We start from the raw sequence: 26,866 nt of genomic DNA, 5'->3' as shown, positions 1-26,866 counted from the left end.
TTAAATCTCATGCCTTCAAAGTTCTTCTTTTCAATGTGTCTGTTTTATATTAAAAACATTTCTCACTGTCATCCATAGTTAAGTTTGATAACTGGTAACAGAAATGGACAAAAAAACACGGGTGTCTCCAACATTGTTAATGTATCTTCCACAACTTAACTTGCAGTTTGGCTCATGTTTATGATTGTTCTTCACCGTCCTTACTTTATCCTGTGTCTGCTTTATAGCTGCCTCGCCTCTTGCTGACACATAAAAGTTGGATTTTATGTCGCTCATATTTGTGAAAAACCATCTGAGGTTGTAAACAAACTAAAGTTTTGCCTTCCTGAGTAAGGGTCACAGTCTGCAGCGCAGATTCTCCATCTGCCTTCCCGGCGTTGATTCAAATATCAGACGTGTGTGTGTTTGTGTGTTTGTGTGTTTGTGTGTGTGTGTGTGTTTGTGTGGTGAAGGAAGCACCAGACAGGTTTTCCGCCTAAACAACAAGCAACATACTGATGATTAGAGCTTGGCGTATAATGGACTAGAAATGAGTTTGTTTTGCGTGAAACAGGTGGCCACCCCCCAGCTAAATGTAAAAAACAAAACCTCATTAACATGTCTGTGGTGAAGTGGAAAAGGCTGGGCAACAGGCCTTTTGATGGGAGACGGACAGATGAGTGTTGCTTTACCATTTTTGGAGTGAGTGTTTAAAAAAAAAAAAAAAAAAAAAATGTGTGTGGGAGTATCATATTTTTCCAACAAGTTCTTCAGTATTTTATGAAGGCTTCTGTCTATCTGTGTGTTTTCAGGCAGGATGTTTGGACCTCATGCTGATAAAGGCCTCGCTGCCTGCCTTTGTTCATCTGACATTTCCTCATTAATGAAGTTCTCCTGCCCTCCTCTACCTCTCCTCTGACTCCCTACATGCCCCCACCACCTGCCAGTTCTCACTCTCCCTCGCCTTCCTCCTGCACGTCTATTAACCATTTTTGCTTTGATCTCTGCCCCCTCTTCTTCGCCTCCTCCTCTTATCTCTTTCTTTTTCATCTGCTGCCCTGATCTCGTTCTCTTCTTCTTTCCTGCCCTCTTACCCTCGCCTTTTTGCGATTTTTCTATTTTGCCTCACCACTTTTTCAAGTATTTTTGAAGGGCCATCCTTTGTCATATGTCGGCTTCTAAAATACAAGTAGAAATACAAAAAAAATTGGGATTGCTCTCGAAGATTGTTTCAGCCCGCAGCCACGATACGCTGCAGTGTAATCCTCGAGGACAAATGCAACAGAAAACTGTACGTCTACCTAGAAATGCTTGTGTTTGCAAATAAAATGCTCAGATTGTCATTAGGACTGACTGAAAACAGCCATTTTTTTTTTTTTGACAAAATCAGTAAACTTGAAGAACCAATACCGGCAGGTGAACTGCTGCCTCGACTGTCCAGTGTTTTGATATAACCATAGTGATAGTGGTACCATTTGGTTTCCGGTCAGAAATGGCTGAGTAGATTGGTAAAAAAGAGAAACTGGATGACAATGTCCGCTTGTTCAGTTGTACACTCCAGCTGTAACATGTTTTTTTAAGTTAAAAAGGATAGAATACTATGATGTATATTTCCCTTAGAATAGCATGTTAAATTGTAATCATCCTTTTTTTTTCTGTCTTACTATATAGCAGCTGATGAGAGAGCGACAGCAGATGGCGAGTCGTCCTTTTGCTTCAGTTGCCGTAGCGCTGGAGGTGGGAGGAAACGAAGATGAGCTGCTGCAGGTTAGTACAAACACAAACATGGATTCAAATATAAACTCACAACCGAATTAAACACTCCCATACAAATGGGTGTTTAATTAGGGAATACAAACACATACACAGTCATCTACTGCAGTGTGTTCAAATCTGTGTGTGCTGAAACAGTGAGAGAATTTGACTCTGTTAAATGTGTGATACAAACACAGACACACAAGGATGCAAACACAGCTTTAGCGCTTTCACCCTCTACCATCACTGGTGTTGTGTCCCTTCTGTGGGATTTTGGACATGCAACAGGATGTAAAAACTGTATAAAATAAAATAAATAAACTGGTTGTAAAAAAAAAAAGCATCTGTTGGGTTTAAAGAAGAGTGAAATGTAAGAAAATTGTTTAATTACACTTCTTTATTTAAATAAATTGTTGTTTGAGTTACTGTGTTATTCCAGTAATTGTATATTCACCTTGCACCGTTCAGATTTTTTGCTTTGAGAAAATGTTTGTTTTGTTTTGTTCAGCTGTGGTGGGACCTTGACATGAAGAATGCTACACAGATTTCATTCAATAACTAAGGATGTAGAGGGCTAATTTGAATGACATCTGTCAAAGTCATTGCAGAATGTGAAATATTGAGGCTGACCTGTACCTGATTAATTACAACACATAGCAGCAGGTAGAATCAGCATGGAGAGCTCAAGAGGCCAGAGAAAAGACAATAGAAAATTGACAGAATCACACGAAAATCTTTGGCTTCAGAAATTGCAGTGCAAACCACCGAGCCTGTTGTTATTGCAGGAGATTTGAGTTGTGATTCATCAAATTGGCAGCGGTACAGATAGACAGTCTGACATCATGTGGTCTGCTTGGAATGCCCAGAGACATCCCACAGCGCATTGCACAGCCAAGTCAACATCGACCCTCGTCAGTTCAGAAGGAATTGCAGCGGCTATACCATTGTTTGCTGATTAGAGGGTTTCAGTGGGTACGTACAGCTATGTGTTGCGGATTTAAATAGTATTCAGCGCATGGACAAAATGCGAATCATTGGAGCCTGGCTGAGAGCACTGAATCATCAGTGTCACTGAACAAATCTGGAGCTTTTAGCAGAAAAGCTCCCATGGTGCCTTTGTCAGTTTAGCCGTGAACAATGCAATTACTGTGTAGCAGATAAGTGGTTGTAGAGATGTTCCAAAACTATTTTTTCTCTTTCTCAAAACTGATTCTGATACAACAACATGATTCTGACCAACACCAAGCACAAGGGTGTGACTTGTTGGGTAATGATACGATACAATACAATATGATACAATATGCAATACTTGGCCCACAATCAACTTTATATCACAATATAAAGATTATTGATAATGTTATCAGTATGGTGCAGTGGCAGACATACTTGCAGAACACCTGTAATCTCATTCGAAGCTGCATTAGAAATCAATATCTTGATAATGAGCTGGAGAGGTAGAAACCATTAATAATGAAATAATCTTTGATATTAGAAAGCATGTGACACATGCTAGAATAGGAGACATGTGTTGTCTTGTAATGTTGGAGGCATCCTCAGGCATTTAGGTTTGTGCAGACAAACACAGCTCACATCAACAACATCCGCGCTACACCTCTGCAAAGTACCAATGTTAACACATTTTGAGCGCTGAGGGGAGAGCTAGCTTCAATAGCCTACTTCTCATTTAGCTGTCCTGTGTGAGAACAGCTCTCTCTCTCTCTCTCTCGCTGATTCTCCAACATGCTGGCACCTCACCTTCACCCACACTGGCCCTGAAGGGTCCTCATGAGGCGGTGTGGCTGGTGGAGTGTGGGCCCTGAGAGAGCCAGCTGGCCCCTCGGCTCATCATATCAGCCTCTTGTACAAGGAGAATACAGAGTGCATGCAACGTGGCAGTGGTACTCTCCTACAAATCAGATGTTCTCTTCTCCTGAGGGGGAGGCGGGGGCAGTCGTGTTCAAACGGTGAAGTCACCTCTGTTATGAGAGCTCAATGACATTCACATACAGGGCTTAGATAACCGGAGAGTGCTGGAAGTGGACTGATGCTTTGTGAATAGCAAGTAGCTAAGTGTCCAGTGTGATGTAGCCTCGTGGAGATAGTGACACTTTGTCTGATTAAGAGGCTTATTGGTTTGATTAGCATTGAGGAGGATCGAGAAGAGCTTTTCATAGAAAACTAACCTGCCTTTGGAGTATTGCGTGAATAAGACAGCTCATTCTGCTTAAGCATACAACACTGGTGCATTGTGTCGTTTTGAGTAATCTCAGTTAACATTTTATTTGTTCCATTCTGATACCGGACAGCTGGGATTGGCTCCAGCCTCCTGCGACTGGGAAAAGCGCTTTAGCTAAGAAAGTTTCATTCTTACACCCATGGACTGTTCTAGGTAGGGGCCAACAGGGGACAGTGCCCCTGTTTCACTGAGCGTGGTCCCCCCTGTGGCCACCCCTCCAAAAGGAAGAGCCCCCCTAATAACACATACACAGTATTTGACTCAACAACTCGACTCACAATCTAGTATTAAATACTGTTACTGAAACATGTATAAATCATGGTATTTTATGTTGTGGTATTTAATGATCAGCCCTATTATTTGGCATAATATATATATATATATATATATATATATATATTTTTTTTTTTTTAAGCGATCACCTTTGTCTATTTTTCACCTGGGTTTAATGTTCCCCTCTGACAAAACAACTGGCCCCCAGTTTGGCCCCCTCAGTAAAAGTGGTTTAGAACCGCCACTGCTGATACCGATTCAAACACCTGGACTTTATTATTGCCCGGGTCCCTCTGTGATACTTGTATGGTTTAAGAAATACACACAATATTGGTGGAAGATAACTTATTGCCGACAAATGTAACACTCTCTGATAGCATGACAACGGTAAAATATTTCACTGTCACAAGATAAATGACCTTAAAATCAGTTTATTTTTGGGCTAATGTGTTGTGGTTTTAAAACAGTGGATTCAATGCCTTACTCACTGAGACCTGAACCTAATCTTAGTCCGAAACCAATTTAAGTATCAGTACAACACTAGTTATGAAGCAACCTTGTGCATGTGCATGGATTGCCTTCTTTGATAATACATAGTTCAAACCAACAAACACTCCTGACACATGTCCACTCTCTGTTCAAACATTCAGTGAATACAGAGTTTAAGATGAATAAAAGAGCATTCATCATTTCCAACTCAGTGTGATACGGAATTAAATTGATGCAATTCACTTTTATATCAATGCAGCACAAAAATGAACAAGATATGTTTTCAATATAAGTAGTCTCATTCTAATAACTGATGAAAAACAGTCTTTTACTCAGCTGTATATATAATAGCAATATTTCATGAATTTATGATCTTTCAATTTTATCCACTGTATTTAAATAATTCTTCATTCTGTGTGCAAATTATCCACAATTGCTCCAAATGTCCTAGAGGAAGACTTCTAGGAATCAAACATCACCTCCATCAAAACCCTACACCCTTCCTTTCCTGTAACTTTCTCCTTGATCCTCCAATCGTCTTTCATTTACGCTATGTGATGGAAGATATTCTGTAAATGACATCTTTCTGTTTGTAATCCTGCTCCCCTGAGTCCTTCACGTATCTGCCCACCTGTCTGAGGTTTCATGTCCTCACACAGTTTTAGCTGAAGGTTACAGAGACAATGCCATGGAAGGCTATCAGTACACGATGCTTAATTAGTTTTTAGCTCTTCTTTGACCAGATTGGACCTGGCTCAGATCAGTTCGGTTTATGTGCCTTTGAAAAAAACCCTCCAGAGTACCTTCCCTTATCTCTGCCTCAGCCCTGGTTTCCATTTCCCTTCTTGAAGGTGAGAGACAATCGGGCAGAACTCTATCTTCACACTGAGGTTAATTACACAACATCTGGTTCATAGTCAAGCATGCAGCTTAGCATAATTGTGTAATGAATGAGGGAAAGGGAACATTTCCATGCTGCCCCGCTATTTTATGTTGTCCCGATTACGCAGAGCAACAGAGTATGGGAAAACAAATGGAGTCATCATCACCCCATTTCATGCCATGTTTAGACAACAAGCGATGAACACAACACCTGTTGTTTCCACGCTCGCACACTGATTTGGTCTGCAAAGCCCTACTGGGAAAGAATGTGAATTAGAGGAGGGGGATACAATTGCTTGGTATGGAGGGTGGTTTGATTTGATGGAGGATTAATGCAGAAGAAAATAAATTGTGTTTCCCATTCTATACATAATCCACCTTCCATCACATATTCTGTTTAAGCATATACTAAACACTGAAATATGGGAAGCCTTTCCTCCAGTTTCCATCATTTCCTTCCTTCCTTTTTTGATACCACCTTTCACATATTCAAAATATTTAATGCAAAATAGTCTGAACAAGCATGTGAACTACCCAAATAAACCTGAGACAAATACTGTACAAGCAAAAAAATCTAAAACGACAGAGAATAAGAAATAAAGGAGGAAGCGTTTCTTTCATGTTAAAGCTACACCATGAAACATGACCCAGTGTGTCATACAATATTTTTAATAACATTGTCATTGTCATTGCCTTACCTTCAACTAATATGCTATTTTTCTACTTTCATGTAATGTCTCATTTTAATCCAAGCCCCTCTGTTCCAAGCCCTGCCTTTTCATTTTTTTTTTTCCATCAAGGATATCATACAGTCGCCAAATATAAATTATAAAAAGGTACATGATTTATTGTGGAAAGTTCTGGCGTAGACTCAAACTCATTGGACCATGTAATCTAAAACTGCAGCAGTGGTTGAGCTCTGGGCAGGAAGGCGTCTTAGCTCCCTACGATGCCGTCTCGTGTGCAATGGTAGAACGCAGGTATAGCTGTGATACAGTAAGACGGAGAATGTGGGGGGAAAGGTAGTGATCAGGGGCCAAACAACTGTAGTGATGGGTGACAGAAAAGGAGGCGGAGCTAAGAGTAGAGAGGGGAGTTTTCACAATGCTTGAGGAAACGTTGAAGAGAAAAATTAGTCAATTATGAAAATCAGATAATTTCCCTCTGCTACTATTTAAGTAATTTAATTTGTAGCAGTCTTACTACATAGCAAAGACGATGAGTACAATGAGCTTGACATTTAAGTAAGATATACAAAAAGGTATTTGCCTTTTGGTAACTTATCACCTAATATTGTCTCTTATAAATTGTGTGTTTACTACCAATACCAGTATAACAAGGAATCATAAATGCAGAAATGATTGATATTAACTTACCTGCAAATTGACACTGTTTTGCATTCCAGACATGTTTCTTCTTTGCAGCCACAGCAGTACAACAGTTTTATAATTTTGTTTAAAGTCTGAAAATTCTTATTCTCCAGTTTCTGTTTTTTTCCTTTAATTTGAATGTCCTACTCAAACCACAACAACCTCCCTATGACTTAAAACATTGCACCTCCTTCACAAAAATGTGCCTGTGAACACCATCTAGGTACCAATTGCACTTCCCATTACAATCTATTTGGGGGGGAGGGAATGAGTTTTTATGTGAACATAATTTCTAGGCGACATTAACATACAACAAAATGCACACACACATTCACACATGCACACACACACACTTCACTGGCTCCCCACCCGCTGTCAGATTCATGATTCATGTCCTGTCTAACCGCATTTTGTTACCATATGGGTAGAAATACTGTATGTCTTTGCAGAGTAGAAAACGCTACAATCCCCTGAGCTTCCCTCTTGAGTTTCCTTTCAGAAGCTTCAGTTGCGCAGCTTCCTTGTTCAAACCACAAAGTCTTTGACTGTCTCTGTGAGAACAAACGATTTCAGGATCCATCACATACGTATGTATAAATTCATGTGGACGTGTGGTGTGCTTAGATTCCCCAGGACACATAAAGGATGAACTTTAAATTCTCTCCAGGTGTTCTTTTCCCCTTCAAAGACATACTATCTGTCCTGTGAAGACTCACAATTACAGGCACTTCTGAAACAAGAGCTAGACAGTTTTCACACAGTGAGGTGTCTGAGCTCTGTTAATCTATGATGTGGACTGCTTGTGTCACAGCTGGAATACATTTTATGTCAGTCCTTTAAAGACTTACAATCATACTTTTCAAACACAAAAGGATATCGCAGACTTGTGTCAGTGTTGTGAGAAGAAGGTTTTCATATGGGTCTGGGGTAAGTTAACGATACAAACTGCATGTGTCACAACTAAAAGTACATGTGAAGGTCTGCACAGTTTAATCCAAACCTCAAAGTCCAACCTAAGAGGAGAAGAGAAAACAATGTGCCTTACTACCTTTAGGAAACTTTCAGTGCAAAAGTTACAGTGCTGTTATGCTGCCTCTATGATGTTTCCCAAGAGTTCAACTAAATATAACAAACATCGTGTATTGGAATCATATTCATTAAAAATATATGAACTAGAGATTGGTGAGATGACCCAACCTTCCATTTGTGATAATTAGTTGCCATTAAAACATTTTTTAGGAGATGAGACTTAAGGCAAATTAACAACTTATTTTTAATACGTGAAGAATATTTTTTTATTGGTAGACATTAATTTACTAGAAAACACAAAGACTGAAAGAAGTGGATGAAGCCACTTTGAGGTCACTGATTTGTTATTTAATTTCTTTTTTGAAGGCTCAATCTTGGTATTTTAGAGGTTTTTTTAGTTTTTAGTTTTTTTTCTCCAGAAGAGACCAAATTTGGAGGACATGGTGGTAATGGATTACTAAGCCTCTAGAAAAACTTTGAGCAACTTGTCACTCAGAAGCTAGCCATACCCTGGGCCTAAAGCATAGCCTGCTCTAATGTTTATTAAACTCGGCCTGATCCCATAGTTTACTTACTGATCATACAGTTCCTGTGAGAAATAAAACTATAGTCACAGAGACCATACCAATATTAAATACTATATATTGAGGTTAAAAATCATCTGAGAAGAATACTCATTTACTCATTGTGTGATACAATTCAGGCATATTCTTGCTATCAGTAAAGTGAACCCCTATTGGTCATTTGAAGACATGCAGGTTGAAACTACTTCCATGTTCCAAAAGGCTTGAGTCCATGTGAAAGTGTTATTTTTAGTTTTTACTTATTAAACGGTTATTATAAGAGTACCCATTATAATCTGTATTGAGTTTAATTATAGAGAATTTCATATCTCTAAATGTCTGCTCACCCTGCTGTCCCTTTCAGACTATTTTAACGAGCTCACTATTTAATAATGAACAATCAATAATACAGATTTTTTTTTTTTTACTTAATAATTGACATCAAATTAAATTGCTTTCATATCAGGAAGCTTATTGAAAGTTGTAGAGAAATAACAAAAAAGATGCCCTCTAAATCTTTCAAATTCAACTTAACTTTACATGTTTTAGCTCTCTATCATCACTGCCTTCGCTAAGAAAATAGCTGCGTTTTCAAATGCATCCATATCCCTGTTGCATTTATTTTAATAGTAAGAAAAATGGTGACATTATACTGCATCCTTCTGTACGTCTTGCTAACCCCATCCCACCATTATGAAATAGCAGCCAGTAAAAGCCCTTCAAGGGGTATATGGGCCTGTTTGCAGCCACAGGCCTCCTCTTCCACTCCCAAACTTAATCTGAGCTTTACAGTGTGTCATGGCTGCATTACAGAACACAGGCGGAGTCATCAGCATAAATTGATGTTTCCACAGCCTCCATAAAGTACTGCCGTAACATCGTAAAGCTGATGAGGCCGCAGCAACTAGCACCCATACGCCTCCGCCTGCGAAAGAAAAAAAAAAGCAGTCCCCACCTATGCTGCTGATTAACAGCGGTCTCCGGTTCTTCACAACGCTATTTAAGGCAAAGAATGAATCAATTTCATATCGCTTGTTTTAATGTGGCGTATTTATTCTTCAATTGCGGGGATTTAATATGCCTCAGGAACGCATGGTGGTGGGTGAAGAGGGATGGATGAATGAAGGTAGAGGTAATGAAGTAGAAAGGGACAGATAAAGAATATTTACGACACCAGGGTGTAATGTATTTTCGAAAAATACACAGCTAAATACTGATTTAGCCACAATAGATGCACACACCCCACTGCAGGGCTTATCAGATAACACAAAAGCTTCTTTCAGGCAGAGAAGAAAAATGAGAGAAGGTACAAACACATGGAAGCACACCGACACACACTCATTTGCATTCACCATGTACAAAAGCATGTGCACTTCTTTGGTTTACTTTGCAGTCACCTGTGGCTCTTTGTGTATCTGACAACACACACACACACACTCACACACATACATACCACACTGTTATTAACTCAATAACTCACACCCCTGTCAACACTAACGAGGCTAAAACAAACCCATCTCTCTTCATGTTCTGTTTGCGCTTTAACAAAAAGGCTTTTTTCCTTCTTCTTCTCCGTCTTCTTTTCATCATCAGGGCAGATTAGAGAAAGTGTCCGGCCCACACATTATTTCAGTGGCCGGAGGAGAAGCACCTGCAGTAGCCTCAGCTGGGCAAATGCACCAACACTCTAAAACCATCTCTTTCTCTTTATCCCCCCTCTGTTTGTATCTTTCTTTCCCTGTCTCTCTGAGGTATATCTTTGTTTTTCCTTTGTGGGAAAAATAGGAGGGCATGACCAGAAAATCAAACTCCTGACATACAGTGTTTTTCTCTTTTTTTCCTCTTCAACCTGCATATTTGTAATTTTGAAGTAATCAAAGTAATTCAGGGTGAGGATAAAGATGGCAAGTGTGGTGAAACACCACATTTGGGGTTAAGTTATACAGCTGGAAAATTATGGTTGAACTTGTTGACCCAGCTCACATAAAACACACAATAACACGCTGAGAAAACTCTGGAGATTGAAGTTATTGTTGCTAGCTAGCAGCATGAAAAAAGAAAAAGAAAAAGTAAAGTTCTTTCTTTTGTAAGAATTTCAGAGCCAAGTGGTGTCACATCCAGTGTATGGATGTTAACTGCTCAGCCAACTAATCTGCATACATACTGTACACAAGCATATATATACAGGGGGCAAGTTTTCTTTACAGACCAATACAGGAACAATAGCATGTTGGGCAGTAGACTTGATCAACCAAGTCTCAACATGTCGGCAAACCACATTATAGACTTTTATGGAAGTAGACATGGGTGGTAGAAACAGAGTGCAGTACTACTCAGTAGATCTTTGTTGCCTTTTCCAGCTTCATTTGTGGTGGATGTTCTGAAGATTTGGGAGGATGGTTGTGATGGTTCGCTCGACCGAGCAGACAACCCTCTTCATGGCCAAGCAGTTTGGTGGTGTTCCCCATCCAGCAGGGCAGTCTGTAGGCTCCTCCAGCTCTCTCTAAATCTAGTGATGACTGTTAGACCAAACTAGTATTAACCTTTAAAGCATTGGAAGGTGGTAGCGTTAAAGAACAACTGGCTCTGCTGCCGTCTGAGACAGGTGTGCTAGACATTTATGTCAAATTTGAGAAGGCCACACACTTTTAACTTTCTCCAAGTGAACGGATGTTTTCATAACACTGTTGGCCGAGTAAAGCCATTAGAGCTTGAGTCACACTAGGAAAGCATGAGACCTTTTCGGGTTTTGGTGCTTAACAGAAAAAAAAAGGGGGGGGGGGGCAGGAAAAGTCAGCTACTGGTGATGCAAATTGTCAAATGGACCAATCCAAGACAGCAGTCATGCTTTAAGACCAGGATCTGATTGCACTACACCCCATACACTGTCGCTCAGGGAGAGATGTCAAGGGAAGATAAATGACTTCATTTCAGGAAGATTTAAATCAAAGCCTATAGGTGGATGCCTGAAATGGCTGGTTTGATTTTTTACAATGGTAAGAGCAAAGCACTTAGCAGTTTCAATAGATTTCTTGTTTATAAAATATGCATTAAATATTCTGATACTGAGCGACATATATCTGTCTTCAGTTCAAGGATAGCAAATAGTTTAGCCTCAACTGCCTGTAGGCTTGGCTCACTTTTGCTTTACTGCGTGACAAGATCAAAACACCAAGACAGTCCACCAACTCATCCCATGAGGTCAAACATTGTCCAGTCCACAGAACATTATATTAAACCTTTGTAAAGACTTACAGAAGCTGGAATTTAGAGACGTGTTTAAAAAGGACATTCTTGTCCTTTTATCTTGTATTGTGTCAATTACACTTTTTCTCCTCTGTCAAGTGTAAAGGCTACATTTCCTTACTTTCCACAAAGAGGATTCAAAGCTTGACAGACGAGCTTAGAACCTGTTGTACTTTGACACTTTTCTCCATCCTCTGCAGTTACAGAGGTGACCAATCTCTTTCTGGGGAGTAAAGCACATTCACAATGTTATTAGAAAAGGGGATTGAGAATTGTGTGACTGGATCTTTGAACATTTTTGAGGAGTGGATTCTCTGGCCCCTAACTTTTATTGATGAAGAGACACAGTTCAGTTCACAGCTTTAAAGAAACATCTGGCACTTAAATCAAACATAACCTCTCCACATTTCAGAGAGAGCAAACAGATGTTTCATTTGATCCTTGACCAAACCTCATGAACCCCTGATTTATTTTTAGCCTGTATTCTTCACCTCACACTGTCTGCAGCAGTGTTTGTATCACGGTGACAAGTTTCAGGTGTTCTGAACTCTTTATGAACATTTCACACTTTGTTTTACTGCAGTCAGTCCAGACTCACTGTCCCAGTGGATTTGATCACCTGGCTTTAGTCAAATCATCAGTGAAAGGTCTTAAAAACTAAAAAGGCGTTTGCCTTTTACTTTTAATTAGAGAAGTAATCTCATTGATACACTGAGTCTCAATCTCAAAAGATGTCTGGTTGGTATACTTTGACCTGTTTATAGCTAACTCTGTGGTGTTTTTGCTGCATGAAATGGACATGTTATGACATAATGCACAAAAGTAAGCTAATTAGTTTGGTAGAATCGTTCATAATTTCCTCATGCTTAGGATAGAGCGGCTGCTGAAGTTAAGTGATTAAGAGACTTTCTTTACGTAGGGATTCATGTTAAAATGTTATATAATTCTTTAGTTTACCCAAAACTTTGGCTTTCTGTTGTTCACATTGAATGAACTTTTTCTTCTGCAACATATTCAGACCCAGGATCATATTTTTCCTCCTATCGCCCTCTACCATCTTTATAGTCTCCATGCTTGTCTTCTTCTTTGAACCTTTATCTGTAAATTCTTCACCTGGCATACAGTGCATCCTGTTTTTTTTCCCTCCCTCATTGCAGTTTTCACACAGTTTCTCTCTCCCTCTCCCCATCACTCCCCTTCTCTCCTCCTTCTCCTTGATCCATCCGTCTCCTTGCCTCACCTCCTTCCTCTTCCTCCCTCTGTCTGACTCCAGGCATCATGTAGTTTAGTGCCAGTTTCAGGTTCAGCTGACCAAGCAGGCGCGCCCATTATGTCCTGAACACTCTGCCAGCAAACACACTGAGTGTGTATGTGTGTGTGTGTGTGAGAGAGAGTGTGTATGCCAGCATCAGTTCCCTCTTCTCACTTCTGAGATACACAGAGACAACCGTTTGTGAGTAAGAAAGTAGAAGGAGTAGTGAAAACAGAACAAGTGCGTCTACAGTTTCTGCATGTTTGCAGAGCAATATAAAGAACAGTGGATGCTTTTCTGAACAGGGAACAGATGAACACTGCCTTCTCTGCAGGGGGAGTAGGTGTGGGCAAATAACAGCTGCAGCAGGTTAATGGTCAAGGTGTATGCACATAAAGTACACACAACTCTGTGGGCCTACAATATGTGCAGAGAAAACTAGCAATGCAGTACAGGTGTGATGATCACTAACAGAAAAGAAGCAAAAGTTATTCTCTTATGGTTTATAAATGAGAATTTGACAGTGCAGCAGAAAACAATCAATGACCCATCCTGAAGTGTCATTTTTTAAGAAACATATTCAAAAAGCACAAAATGAAAGAGGATGGGACTTTTATATTGTATTATTATGTGCATTTATCCTTATCATGTTTCTATGTTCAGGAAGCATTGCAAGGGATTATAATTTAATATTTCCAATTCCGGCCAACACTTTTCAGAACATAACTCTATATAGTATAATAATCCTCCATAATATACCTGAAGACTTTCTGATGTTAGCCACTATGAAGCCTTAAAATTAATTGTATCTATATAATTTTTAATTATGTTGTTATGGAGGCTCTGGAGCATATAATCTAAGAAGCAATGTAGCCAATCACTGCTGCTCTTCAGTTATTATAATAATGTTGTTACCTTTTATTGGAAGGTAGAAAGTAAACAACTGACTACATTGTTTTCCAACTATCTTTCCCAGGTATGGCTATCATATACGTATCAACAGCATCCTTCCTGTATGGTAGATGTTTAACCTTTTTTTAAACTTTTATCTTAATGTTTTGTGATTGAGTTCAATCCCTCTTTATTCAACCTAAAACTGAGTAGTTGGTATTAGTATTCATCTAGAGGGTAAAAAAGTGAATGAGGGAGAGGGGTTGACTTCTTAACAAAATCTGTAGTGAGAGAAAGGCAAAAATAATACCATAAGTTCTGTTTTGTTTTATGTTTGCTGCGTTGTAAAGTTGTCACTAAAAGGTTTCCGTGTTTAAGATGAATCACATTCCACTAGGATTCAGAGATGGGACTCTCAAATAGTCCCTCCTGAGCAGGCGTGCTGCTGTATTTTGCTCTGAGCAGAATAAATAACAGTTTTTAGGTCAGTGTTTCTTAAACTCAGAGGACCCAGTCGACAGTTCAGGGACAAACATTTCACCGTTACTCAGTCTTTCAGACCTCATCTTTCCTTGTCAACAGACTCTCTGGCTTTTAACTCTTGTGGTGGAAATCTGAAAAATGAAGATTGGACAATGGCACAGTTGTCTTTTTGTATTTATTGAAAGGATCAACACAGAACCCAGAGTGTTAATAAGAAAAAAACAAGAAACAGCACCTTTTTCCCTTTGTGAATGCAGATGATACACCCGATTAACTGAAGCATGCAAGTGACAAAAAGAGGATTTTAATCTCTTCATCCCAAGTTTCCCCTTGAGAAGCTTCCAAAAAAAACCACTAACTTTCGGCTATGGCCTGTAGAGAAGAATCAAATACTCGAATCACTGGCAGAATTATTAATGGCCATTGCGTTGTCCTTCAATGGATGACATTAAAAGCCAACCTGACAGCAGGGAGGCAAGTCTGTTTTCTTCATTTACATGTGCAAATTTCTTTTCACCAACTAACAATGGAACCACATTTGAGATTTTCTTTTAACTCTCTTAGTATCATGACTTTTGTGAATCTGACCAACCTCAACCATTGTAAAACACAGATTTGGGTGAACGAACACCTTGAACAAGTACTCTTATAAAACTTGTCAGCCAAACTGTTTTCGAATGGTAGATAGGCCCAACAAACACAAGACCTCCATCAAGCAGACTCAAGTTTCAGATCCTCATGAAACGAAAAGTGTGTTAAAGAGGACATATTATACTCCTTTTTCACCTTTTCAAACAGTCTCCTGTGGTCGAAATGAAACATCTGTGCTGCGCTTTGGTCAAAATATAACATGAATCAAGCACCCAGAGGGGGTTTGTGACCCTGTATAAACCAGCTCTCTCAGAACGCTCCATTAAATACAATGAGCCCCTCCTGAGTTTTCCCGGTAGACATCACTTCTCTGTTGCGAGAATAAAAATGGCCAGCCTGCGCAAAAGTTTTGTTCTAGGCTGGGGGTGGAGTCCATGGGTGGAGATATCAGGGGAGGAAGGGGATTTATTTACCAGAATCCCACTGTGACGTCACAAGTTGAGCAAATTTGAAAAGGAGCATTTTTTCTCTGTGTTGTAAGACTTATGCAGACCACAAACAAAGGACTGGAAGGGTTTATTTCACATGTTGTGGGTCTGTAGACACTCAGGTTACCCACATATATGTTCAAAAACACTGCCAAAGTGTATTTATCATAATAAATCCCCTAAAAGTTGCATCTGTAACTTTACACATTTACCAGGTGGAAATTCAAAACATAGACCCATACCATAAGCTTTGTTTTCTACACCTTACAAGGTTCCTTATGGACCGTAACTTCAACACTTAAACATAACTTTGACTGTCTCACAACTTTTACCACCTGCAATAGAAAGCTCTCTCTTTACAGAATACAAAATGATATAAATTATGTCCAAAGTGTTTTGGTTTTCCAATAGTCTAGTAGTATCCTCTATTAAGTTGGATGCATGAAACAGCCCATGTGGAGAGTGAAAGAGGAGAGAGGTCATCTGTTATACTACACTAGAGCCTATCGGTGGTCATCTGAGGAGAATTTAGCTTTAGTGTATTTCTATAACAGAAACATGCAGATACCAAATTCACGTTTAGACATTGTCAACCCAGAGTCCATTCTTACTTCTCAACTTGCTAGTCACATTGTTATAAATGGCAAAGGAAGTCTTGGCTTGGAAGTCCTTCATTACTAACTGCTGGCTACACCAGAAGAAGCCCTAAAAAGTTGGCTAACACTCTCAGAAGCTTATCACCATGAGACAATAGTCAGTTGGTTCTGAGATTAGTCCTGAAGTGGACTTATTGGCTGCCAGCAGTAATAACGCTCCTTCAACGCTCCCATTGGTCATATTAGAGAGAAGGAACAGACAAGACTTGTAGTCGTATGAGTTTGGGGGGCTTTCTGTCTTAATCCTGTTCACAAATGTTCTCATCCTCTCAGTTATTCCTCCACATCAAGCAGCCAATTATAAAATCTATCACTTCGAATCACTGTCAAAATCTCGAGACGTAGGCAGCGGTTCAGAAGTGTGGAACCATGCGATACCTGGCAACCTGATTCTTTCTCATTAAGGCCATTTTCTCAGTCTACTACAGCCTTTTCTTCCCGGCCCTCTTAATGATGAGTGTGTTTCTCTTTCTCCTCTTTTCCTCTTGATCGATATCTCCACTCCTGCGCCTCGACAATCCATCAATACTGAATTTGGAGGAAAAATAAACATTTCAGTAATGATGACGGCCTTTTGGGGATTGTTAGATGGGTTTATGTGCACATGGCATATAGGCATGCATGTGTGTGTGTGTGTGTGTGTGTGTGTGTGTGTGTGTGTGTGTGTGTGTGTGTGTGTGTGTGTGTGTGTGTGTGTGTGTGTGTGTGAACATTTACACAGTATTGAAGGGGTGTGGGTGTCTACAACCAGTTGTATTTGTGTGTATATTCTTCCCAGTGGCAACAACTACACATCCTTGGCAGGTAAAAAATACATTAATCTTCCTAACACTAATAGTGAAGGGAAAGAGAAAGTGTGTGTGTGTGTCTGGAGCAGGAGGAGGAGGAGGAGGAGGGGGTGACTGAAAGATATACTCCACCTCCTAAATAAAGAGGAAGCAAAAAAAAAAAAAGTTTGGCTTTCATGAGGCATTAGGGAGATGATTAATTTGTCGTCTCCGAGAGGGAGAGAGGGGGGATGGAGGGAGAAGAAGAAAGAGGAGGAGAGATAGAGCGAAGGAAAAGGTTGTGGAGTGGCCCTTCTGTCCTTACTCGCAGTAATAGGATTGTTCGCTCACAGACGTGATGATTAAAATGGAAATTCTACACAACTGCAGACTCACGCGCTTAGACACACACACTTTCATACAAGGTGCTTAATATGCAGGTGATTGAAGATGAGGAGGTGACCCAGCGTCTCAAACTGAGGACTCTAAGAGAAAACGCCAACAAATAAGTAATAAGTAATGTGAAATTATAAAGGAGAATAGGGATGAATGGATAGAGAGATGAAAAAAATGTGGTGGGAATTAAGGGGCGAAGCATGCAGAAGGAGTTAGACAGTGGGAGGAGTGGTTTTGGGCTTAAATAGTTCCAGTAGTAAAGCCTCGACTTGAGTTTACTTTTTTGTGTGTGTGTGTGGGCATTTAAACACATGAACACATGGCAGTATTTCAGGATAAGAAGTAAGACCAGCAGCATTGCTAATTGGTTGGGAATCATAGTTTGCACCTGATGTGGTTGTTTTGATAGTGTCAGCATATTTTGCAAAGTTTACATTGGGCAAACGTCTGTATTTGATTGTAGACTCGTGCATATGGGCAGATCAGGTGCTCATCTGCTTCCACTTTAGTGCTAACATGTGTGTGTGCAACGTTGTAAGGAATTGCGTTCTTATAACAAAATGCAACAACAAAAACGCTCAGAGGGAAACAAAATAACCTTCCTTTCAATAATTAATGATAATTATTAAACATAGTATGTGTCAAAAATGAAGATAAAGACCGTATCAGAAAAGGATATCCTGCTATCCACTTCAAAGAGGCTACAGTATTATTCAACATTTCTATTGTTATTTTGCAGAAACAATAGCAGATATGAATTAATCACTGACCAGAGTGAAGATTGAGTGAAGATGTATTTGTCCATTGATGTTCACAGTTCATCCGTCTCTAGACTTATGTGGCACATTGCTATGCTATCTTTTCATTTTTTAAAGATTTCTTCATCTGAATCACTTTTTCTTTATCGTAGAGCCGCCTCTGTTATATCCTTCTTTCCTTGTTTTACATGACATTATGACGGTTTCTACTGATCTTTACAGTCATGCAATTCAGTACTTGTGATGTCTATGCAGAGGTCCTGTGGACCTTTAAATATGAATGTTTTGCATAGCATATGGTATATTGGTCTTGGTTTTGGATGTCACATGTCAGGTGACCTTGGGGGCTGTATACATGTGGAGGTGTGTCCATTAACTTGTTCAAGTCTGATGAAGGTCGAGGGCCCAAAACGTTACAGGTGGTTATTTCTCCATTCAATTCAATTCAATTGGAGCAGCTTCTGGTGTGCAGACTTTTTTTTGTGTGTAAAGATGGAACCTTTAGGGGTAGTACAGCTATTTGGACGTAGGTCGTCCACCCCGACCTGTCACCTGCTGGGTCCAGTGCCAAAAACCAATCAAGTCATTTAATAAGCCAATACATTGACATTGTATTGAACATATACTGTATTTATAAGCAATGTAGCTCGTAGTAGACAGTGGTGGTTTGCAGTCGTGAGCAGAGAGGTGGTGATCTCTTTTAGACTGGGGTTTGTCATGTGCAGCCTACATGACGAGAGGATGAGGTCAACATTGACTATAAATGCCTATATGTGTAGAATCTGTCTTCTTGTTTAATATTTATGCATGGGGGGGGGGGGCGACTGTGGCTCATTGAAATGTCCCATGAGATGCACTAAAGGATCGTTGTGGTTCATGACAAATGACAAATAAATATTAAGAAATGTAAAAGGCATGAAAAAATGTAAAGGAGAAACATCCGGAAGGAGTGAGAGGAAGCAAGAGCGAGTACAACAAGAAAGGAAGCAGTTAGAGGAGAAAGAAAGACGATGTGTGTGTGTGTGTGTGTGTGTGTGTGTGTGTGTGTGTGTGTGTGTGTGTGTGTGTGTGTGTGTGTGTGTGTGTGTGTGTGTGTGTGTGTGTGTGTGTGTGTGTGTGTGTGTGTGAGGCAGCAGAATCTATAGACGGATTAACACCCTAATAGACGAAAATTGTAAATAATTTGCTGTAATGGAGCATCCGGCCTCAAAGAGCAATAGGCTGATTCAACATGACACTCGATCTCAGTCCCACTCTGGGAGTCTTCAGACACCGCTAAGTGATCCGCTTGACAAGCAGCCGATTCCGTTCAAACCCAACACGGAGAGCGACTCTGAGCCAGCAACTCCCAACGGCGCTGCTTAAAAAACTAGTGTGCATGTTTGTGTGTGTGTGTGTGTGTGTGTGTGTGTGTGTGTGCGCTTAAAAGAATATCATTCCTCGTTTCTTCTGATTTCAGCTCTGTCATCTTCCCTCTCCTTCGCCTCATGCCTCGTCATCTCTCCTTCTCCTGCCCTCCACCCTCTTCTTCTCCCCCTCCTCCCCTCTGTTCTCCCCCTCCTCCTCCTCTCATCTCTGAAGCTTTGCTCTTCACATTTTTCATCTTCTCATCCCTACAAATGTGTTCTCCTGCACTTTTAAGCTTTTTCTCTCCCTCACTAAACCCCCCTCTTTTCTCCTTTAATTTCCTCTTCTCTGCTATCTTCGATTCCTCTTATCCCCTCTCCTCTCCCCTCCTCTCCCCTCCTCTCCTCTCCACTCCTCTCCTCTCCTCTTCTACTCCTCTCCTCTCTTTCTTCTGTACTTCTCTTCTTCTTTATCTTATCTCCTCTTTTATCTCCTCCAATCTCCCTCATACTTTTACTTCTGTTTTTGCCCTTCTTATCTTTTCTCCATCCCTCCTGTATCAGATTTTTTGGATCTCACATTTCATCTAAGTTTTTTTCTTCCCTTTTTTGTCCATCCCCTCCTAGTCTATTTTCTTCATGAACTTTTTTTTTTTTCTCATTCTCTTCTTTTCTGTTCCTACTTCCTTACTGCTCGGTTCCTTATAGTTCAGTCCCATTCCTTCTTGTCCTTCTTGTCCTTCTTTCCTTTGGTCTTCCTCTCCTTGTCTTCCTCTCCTTGTTTCCTCTCCTTACCTATTATATTAGACTCCTCTGCTCTCACCTTTATTCATCCCTTATTTGACTTTCTTTCTATGCTTATCTACACCCTTTCGTCTACCTTTTTCTCCTTTTCTTTTCTTTTCTTTTCTTTTCATCCTTTACTCACATCTGCTCATTTATCTCGTCCTCTTATTTCCGCTCGTGTTCCTTCACTCCACTCCTCTTCTCCTCCCCATCCCAATCCCCATTGTCTTTCTCATTTGGTTATATCTCCTTGTGTCCTCTCCTTTTTCTCATGTCCTCCTTTCCTTGAGTGTTCTACTTTGTCACTACCCTGTCTCTCCGTGTCTCCTCCTCTTCTTCTTCTCTCTCTCTTATCGTCAGTGTGTTTGAGTCTTCTAAATGTGAAAGTGCTGACTTGTCAGGATGATGCTGGAGGACAGCCTGTGGGAGTTTGCCACAGAAGACACCAGCATGTCTATAGTTTATTTGTTTACCAGTTTCTGTTGAAAACACACTGTTTATGAGACATGACAAGCAGCCTTAAAGGGGAAGGAGGGTTGAGTAGAGGAGGAGAGGAGAAGGGGACGGGGCTCGCCGTATCTCTTCTTGGATCTCGCTGATTATAGGGACACAGATACCACTTTGTGCCGGAAAATCTCCTCTCACTCTCAGAGCTCGGAGGGATTTTCTTTTTTTTTCTTTCTTTCTTGGAAATACCTCAAACATGTCCGCCTGCTCCCCTCCCTCCGTCCCTCCCTCCCTCCCACTCTTCTGGCTAGGAGCTGAATCCAAATACACATGGCAAACTGAACTTTTCCACTTGTTTTATTCATTAAAAGAAAACAGCCCGCTCTTAAATGCCACAAGGAGAGACACAGCGCGGCTACACGTGCTCGCTCTGTAGTTCACTCGCTCGAAAGGTCAGGGGTGGCGAGCGGAAAGTGTGTGTTTCCCTGGTGATGTTCTCACAGATTTGCAGCTTTCAATGTTAATATTGGTTGATGTAAAATACATTTTGCACCAAAAATAACACTGGTAGATGTTAAAAACGACTTTTGGAGGCGCAATTCTTTCTGAGCTAAATGAAAGATTATATAAAAGACAAATATGAAGGTACACTGTTACTGTTCAGTGTTTGCATACATTGTGATATTCCCTTAAGCAGCAGACAAGCAACTGTTCATTTTCCTAGTATGATCAGATCAGGTTTGAATCCCAGGATCAGCTGTCAGTATGTGGGAGGGAGAAAAGAAATGTGATGAATATTCACACTCAGGTGATTTATGCTTCTTTTATTTTGCAGGATAATTACACTACTGGGAGTGTCCAGTTGCCTTTCTTTACCTTAAGCGTTTTTCTACATCCTTTTTTAAACCCTGCATCTTCAAAATTCCTTTTTTTTTTTTTTTTTTACGATTTCACATTTAGTTTGCTTTTTTAATCAAAGCAAGCTCGTTTTTGCTGAAGCCTGGAACATTCACCCTCTAAACTGCAGGGCACATTATTCTCATTTCTTAAGTAATTGTGTTTGGACACATTATCTCCTGTCTTATCAGTATTAAGCTCTCTGCATCTACTGTGCCCTGAACCTCACAGCTAAAACACGTCATGTGTAAGCAGCTGAACAACAGCTTCTAAAGAGCCACTCAACAACATGTATCCACCTTTCAGGCTCCAGCAAAAGATAGAGAAACAAAGGGGGTTCAAAATGAATCTTTTGTTCATGTTTACTTTTAAAAACTCAGGCTTTAGTTATTATGGATTTATCTTGGGTTTTTTTTTAGACTGACTTGAACCAAAATGGACCCGAGAATAGTCAAACAGAGTTGCTATCTGTACTTACAGGGCTGTTCTCATGTAGCCTAGTGTTGGTACTTCTTTAAGGGCGTTTTCTCATTATAGGCACGATTGTTTCATATATCGTGTCTTATCACTATTACTCCCCATCCCCTCTCCTCCACTGGTCTGGGTTCATATCAGTAACATCTTTCCGTGCCCGAGTACACTTGCATATGTACACAGTCCGATACAGCAGGTGGCAGTATGCACACAGTTGGTTTGCATATCCGCCCAGAAAGAAGAAATAAGAAGAAGCAACCATAGCAACCACTTGCGGGCTGAGTCAATTCTGCTTACCGTGAATGTTTTTGTTATTTCTGGAAGCCAGCAACGGCCTTCTTCCTACTCCCATATCTAACGTTTCCATATACAATGGTTTTAAAGTGACAGGAGCCGCTTAGAATTACGCAATATAGCGGTCCAATTCCTTGTTTGAGCATCACAATTCCCGCGGACTGTACTCGAGTACACATGAATAGTGCCCCAGACACCCTCTTCAAGCAGACTCAGGCATGGTACCCGAGTACAGTACAAGTACGGTACGTTTGTGTTCACACTGATCAAATGAGGGAGACTTTTGGGTCAAGCTTTCTTGGAGCCGTGCCATGGGTCCCTAGTGTGAAACCACCCTTACTGTCATGACTCAAGTTGGACCCATTGAGGCATTATAAGATGCTTGGAAAAAAACCGCTAGGGACTTCAGAATTACAGAAACAAGGGTGCCAAAATTGGGAACAGGGATGTACTAAGGATGGCTGTAAGGGTTAACAGATGGGTCAACCTTGACAAAGCATTAGTAATTGATGGCCTCAGAACGAGGATATATTGGCTATTCTTTGGATCACACACAAAGAATTGCATCTTTTTGTAACTGTTGTCAGGATGCACTGATTACTCAACAAGTAGCAGTAACTGAGAAAAGCAGCATGCTAAAGAAGTCAATGTAAAGATGCTTTAACACGCGGTGGTTGGACATTATCTTATAGAGGTTCAGAATATATTTGGAACCAGCTGGATAACTTAGATCCCAGCTGGAGTCATTCTTTCTGTCAATCACGTTGACCACATAAAGGTTGCAGCTTCTACTTCTAAATATGTATGCAAACATATGAAAACCAAGTATTGTGACAACAAGTAGCAGCATTAAAATGGCTATAACTAAGCAACCACACACACACACACACACACACAAACCCACACATTAAAAAACACACACACACACTCTGTCTGGCTCCCTGATCAGCACCATTTCCTGTCAATCCAGCAGACTCCCCAGGGAGCACAGCGACAGATACAGACAGACAGAGAGAGGAGGAAATGGGGAAAAAAAAAAGAGGTTTTGGATGGAGAGAGGATTGGACACGACAATTTTCTGCCCCGCAGGGGAGGACATGCATGGACGGTCTAATCGGCTAAGGAGGGCACGACAGGGGGGCACTCTCCACACCTCAGGGGTCAGAGAGCGGGGCTGTGTTTGTGTAAGTGTGCGTTCCCTCGTGCATGTCGGTCCGAGATGTGTTGGACAGGGAGGCCAGTCAGGGTTACAGAGTGTTCAAAAAGTCCTCAATCCAGCATGGAGCGCTTTGTGTCAGTTTGAAGCTATACTTACAATTACCATCAGGAAGGATGAGAGAGTGGGAGAAGTAGTAGTGATGATTTCTTTCGTAAATTCAAGTTTAGAATCAAGCCCTCCAGACAAGCAGCACTGATTCCTATAATGAACATTTCTTTTTTTTTTTTAAATGCTGCCTTAATAAATAGAAAAAGGATGAGAAAACCCAACTAGACACAGCCTATACACTCAATACTTCAGATTGTTTGCCTTTCAGCCAACAAAAGGTGATTACATCTCAACGTAACCTAAAATCTACTCACCTTAAAGGTAGAAAGCTAATCAGTAATGGGCTCAAATAGCAGATTGAGGATTAAGTATTAAAAGTTGATGCTTGATTTAGATTCGCTAAAATATTATCAAACCCCAGCCTGCATATCAGTGCATCTTTTACATATCATTTCGTCGCTCTGTGCAGAGAAAATATTAAAGTGTGAAATCTGAGTAATGAGCAGAACAAAGATTCTTCTGTGTGCTGAGATTGTGCTGGAGGCTCCTGTTAGATATGAACAAAGATAGGACGAACAAGAAATGATATCCGACTATCTACTGCCGGCATTTCTTTCTTCAGCATTTTGGCTAAAGCTGTCTACGTCTCACGGCTGAATCTCGCAGTATGTCATGCAAATCATGTATGAGTTTCGTCCTCACATTAAGCTTTGATTTAGTGGTTTACTGGCGAAAGAAAATCCCTAAAGATGTCGAGGGAATGTTCTTGATAATGTGTTTTATAATTAAAGTGGGAGAGAGAATGAAAGTGTTTAGGGCAAGGAGAAAATGAGACAGAGTGGAAGGTAGAGGTAGACAGAGTGATGGAGAGAGAGAGAAAGGCCATTAGGAGGAGGAGAAAAAAAAGTGAGAGCGATGGATGTTATATGTTAAACAAAAAAAAGGCCCTGATGGTGAAGATTGTAAGAGACAACAAGGGTCATCTCACCGTCATTATTTTTATATTTGTTAGTGCATATCCTCTCCGATCTCCTGACACATTGTTGAACAACATCCTTTTGTTGGTGTTGTACTTTAATCATGACAGTGTTGAGATGTTTGGAGTCACAGGCTCAGCTCTTAAACATTTTGTTTCAAGTAAAGTTTGATTTTGCTTTTTAGTTGCTTTTTCCGGATCCTCCTTTAATCATGCACGTTGAATATGTCCATCTCTCACCTTCCTTACTGGAAACTGATTGTACTATAAGAAACCTCTCAAAAGGAATTTGTGTTTTAAGTGTTTTCAGTGTTTTAAGATATAGAACAGAGAATCTGTTCTGAACTCACAGTACACTGTTGTTGTTTTTTTCTTGATACATCCAGTTTTCCCATCTTTTGTTTTCATTCCTGTCTCTTTATGTTTAAAGTTCCTTCTATGAATAAAACAATCTGTGGATTATGAGCAAATATAAACAATTGTTTTTGAATAGTATCTGCAACAATTCACACTTTAATTTGTATAGCGCCAATTCATAACAAATGTTACCTCGAGACACTTTACAAAAAGCAGGTAAAAGACCTTACTCTTTGTTACTGTATATTATCGACAAAGACCCAACATTAATCCGTCATGAGCACAGTATTTAGCAACATTTAGCAAAGAAACTTCCTTTAAGAGGCAGAAATTTTGAGCAAAACCAGATTCATGTTGATCAGCCATTTTCTGAAACTGTGCTGGGCTTGGAAAGTGTGATAGAGGGAGAGTCAGGAAGAAGTTTCTTTTTGTGCGTGGAACTCCCAGAAAAAAAGTCTACAAGGAAATAAAAAAAATCTTGTCTTTGCGCTTCACCTCATGAATGAACCACCATAAAAAATGTATTTCGCTAATAATAATATAGGCACATGCAAAATACAAATATAATGTGAATTTTAGACATGATGTAGAACCTGGATAAATCTATATTTTAAAAAAATGGTGGAGACCAACAATGTTAGTTGTCATCAGTTTTCTTTATCTGCTGTGGCTGAATTTCATGAGATAGAACTCCCTTTTAAAAAAAAAAAATATCACAGATCACAATGCCATGATATGTCACCCAAAAGTAAAAAAAAAAAAAAAAAAACAGAACTGCTATCGGAAAGCTGGAAAAATGTAAACAAGTAGAACATTTAGTGAGCAGGTGAAGGGAGATCTCCAGCAATAAAAGAAGATCCCTCCATATTAGAGTTTTGATCCCCTATACTAACACTCTAATATCAACACCTCTTTTACCAGAGGATGTTCCTTATTCTATTGAAATGCTTCTTCTTATTGTTTTCCCCCTTTTTTATATATATTGATCTAGCCTGAGAAAAACGAATTTCACACGTTAACCGTCATTTCCTTTCAGATATCTGCAACACTGTTGTGATCTCTTTCATTAGCTGAGACTTTGCCCTGCAGCTGCTTTCCTTTATATCACACAGTAAGTTGTAGTTTTACGCCTTGCTTGCTGTCCACAGATCAATTTTTTGCTTATTTGGATGATTGGATAAGATGTATACGCTTAACCACAACTGTGATTAAACCAGATTGAACCAAGACCCGAAAATCAGTGAGCTGTTAGAAAACAGAGAAAAGGAGAGAACAAAAAGCAACTATCATAGCTCTTAGACTCCGACAATTTATCCGTCATGCTGCGATAGCAGTAACCCTGATCATAAATACCTCTGCACCGTGCACTTTGTTCATCTGGGGGGGGGGGGGGGGGAATGAAACAACTGCTGCAACAACTGTTTGTTTGACGCAAGCACACGAGACACAAGGAGAGGAGATGTGGATGAGAGGAGGAAGGAAGCCATAAGGAAGGGGGGGAGAAAAAAGGATGAGATGGACACTTTTTTTTTTTTTAAACGACCTCGCTTCACCATGAACATGATGCTCCTCTTTTCTGTTTCTTATTTCCAACGAATGAAATAGAAAGGCAAAGAATGACAGTAATGAAAAAAGAAGAAGCAAAGAGTGACCTTGTGTGAGTTTCCATTCACTGGTGGTTATTTCTGTGAAAAATAAAAAGAAGGTTACTCCGTTCCAACCAGCACCAGTTACCTGATGTAACACTGATGTGAAAGAAGCTTGTTCCTTTATTGTGCACAGGAGAGACGCAGGCTGACATCAACAACATGACCACAAGAATAAATTCACATTTAAGTTACGCACACAGAGCAGGACATTGTGTTACATTGCTTCCATGACGAGGCTGCTACTCTACAGTGACGTTCACTGTGGTCAG

General features: G+C 40.2%; 1 protein-coding gene across 3 annotated transcripts in view; it reads left to right on the top strand.

Moving 5' to 3' along the window:
- Positions 1-26,866, top strand: part of atrnl1a (attractin-like 1a) — a 251,193-nt gene that overhangs the window by 201,891 nt on the left and 22,436 nt on the right. For 2 of the 3 annotated variants that reach the window (XM_061040357.1, XM_061040359.1), the window contains one exon: positions 1,651-1,746. In XM_061040357.1, the coding sequence (XP_060896340.1) occupies positions 1,651-1,746 (96 nt within the window). The remainder of the gene's footprint in view (positions 1-1,650; positions 1,747-26,866) is intronic. The other variant, XM_061040358.1, reaches the window with a different exon arrangement.

This window comes from Labrus mixtus, chromosome 6 (assembly GCF_963584025.1).
Source record: "Labrus mixtus chromosome 6, fLabMix1.1, whole genome shotgun sequence".
NCBI lineage: Eukaryota > Metazoa > Chordata > Actinopteri > Labriformes > Labridae > Labrus > Labrus mixtus.
The sequence above is the reverse complement of the archived record's forward strand: the minus strand, read 5'-3'. Positions and strand labels throughout refer to the sequence as shown.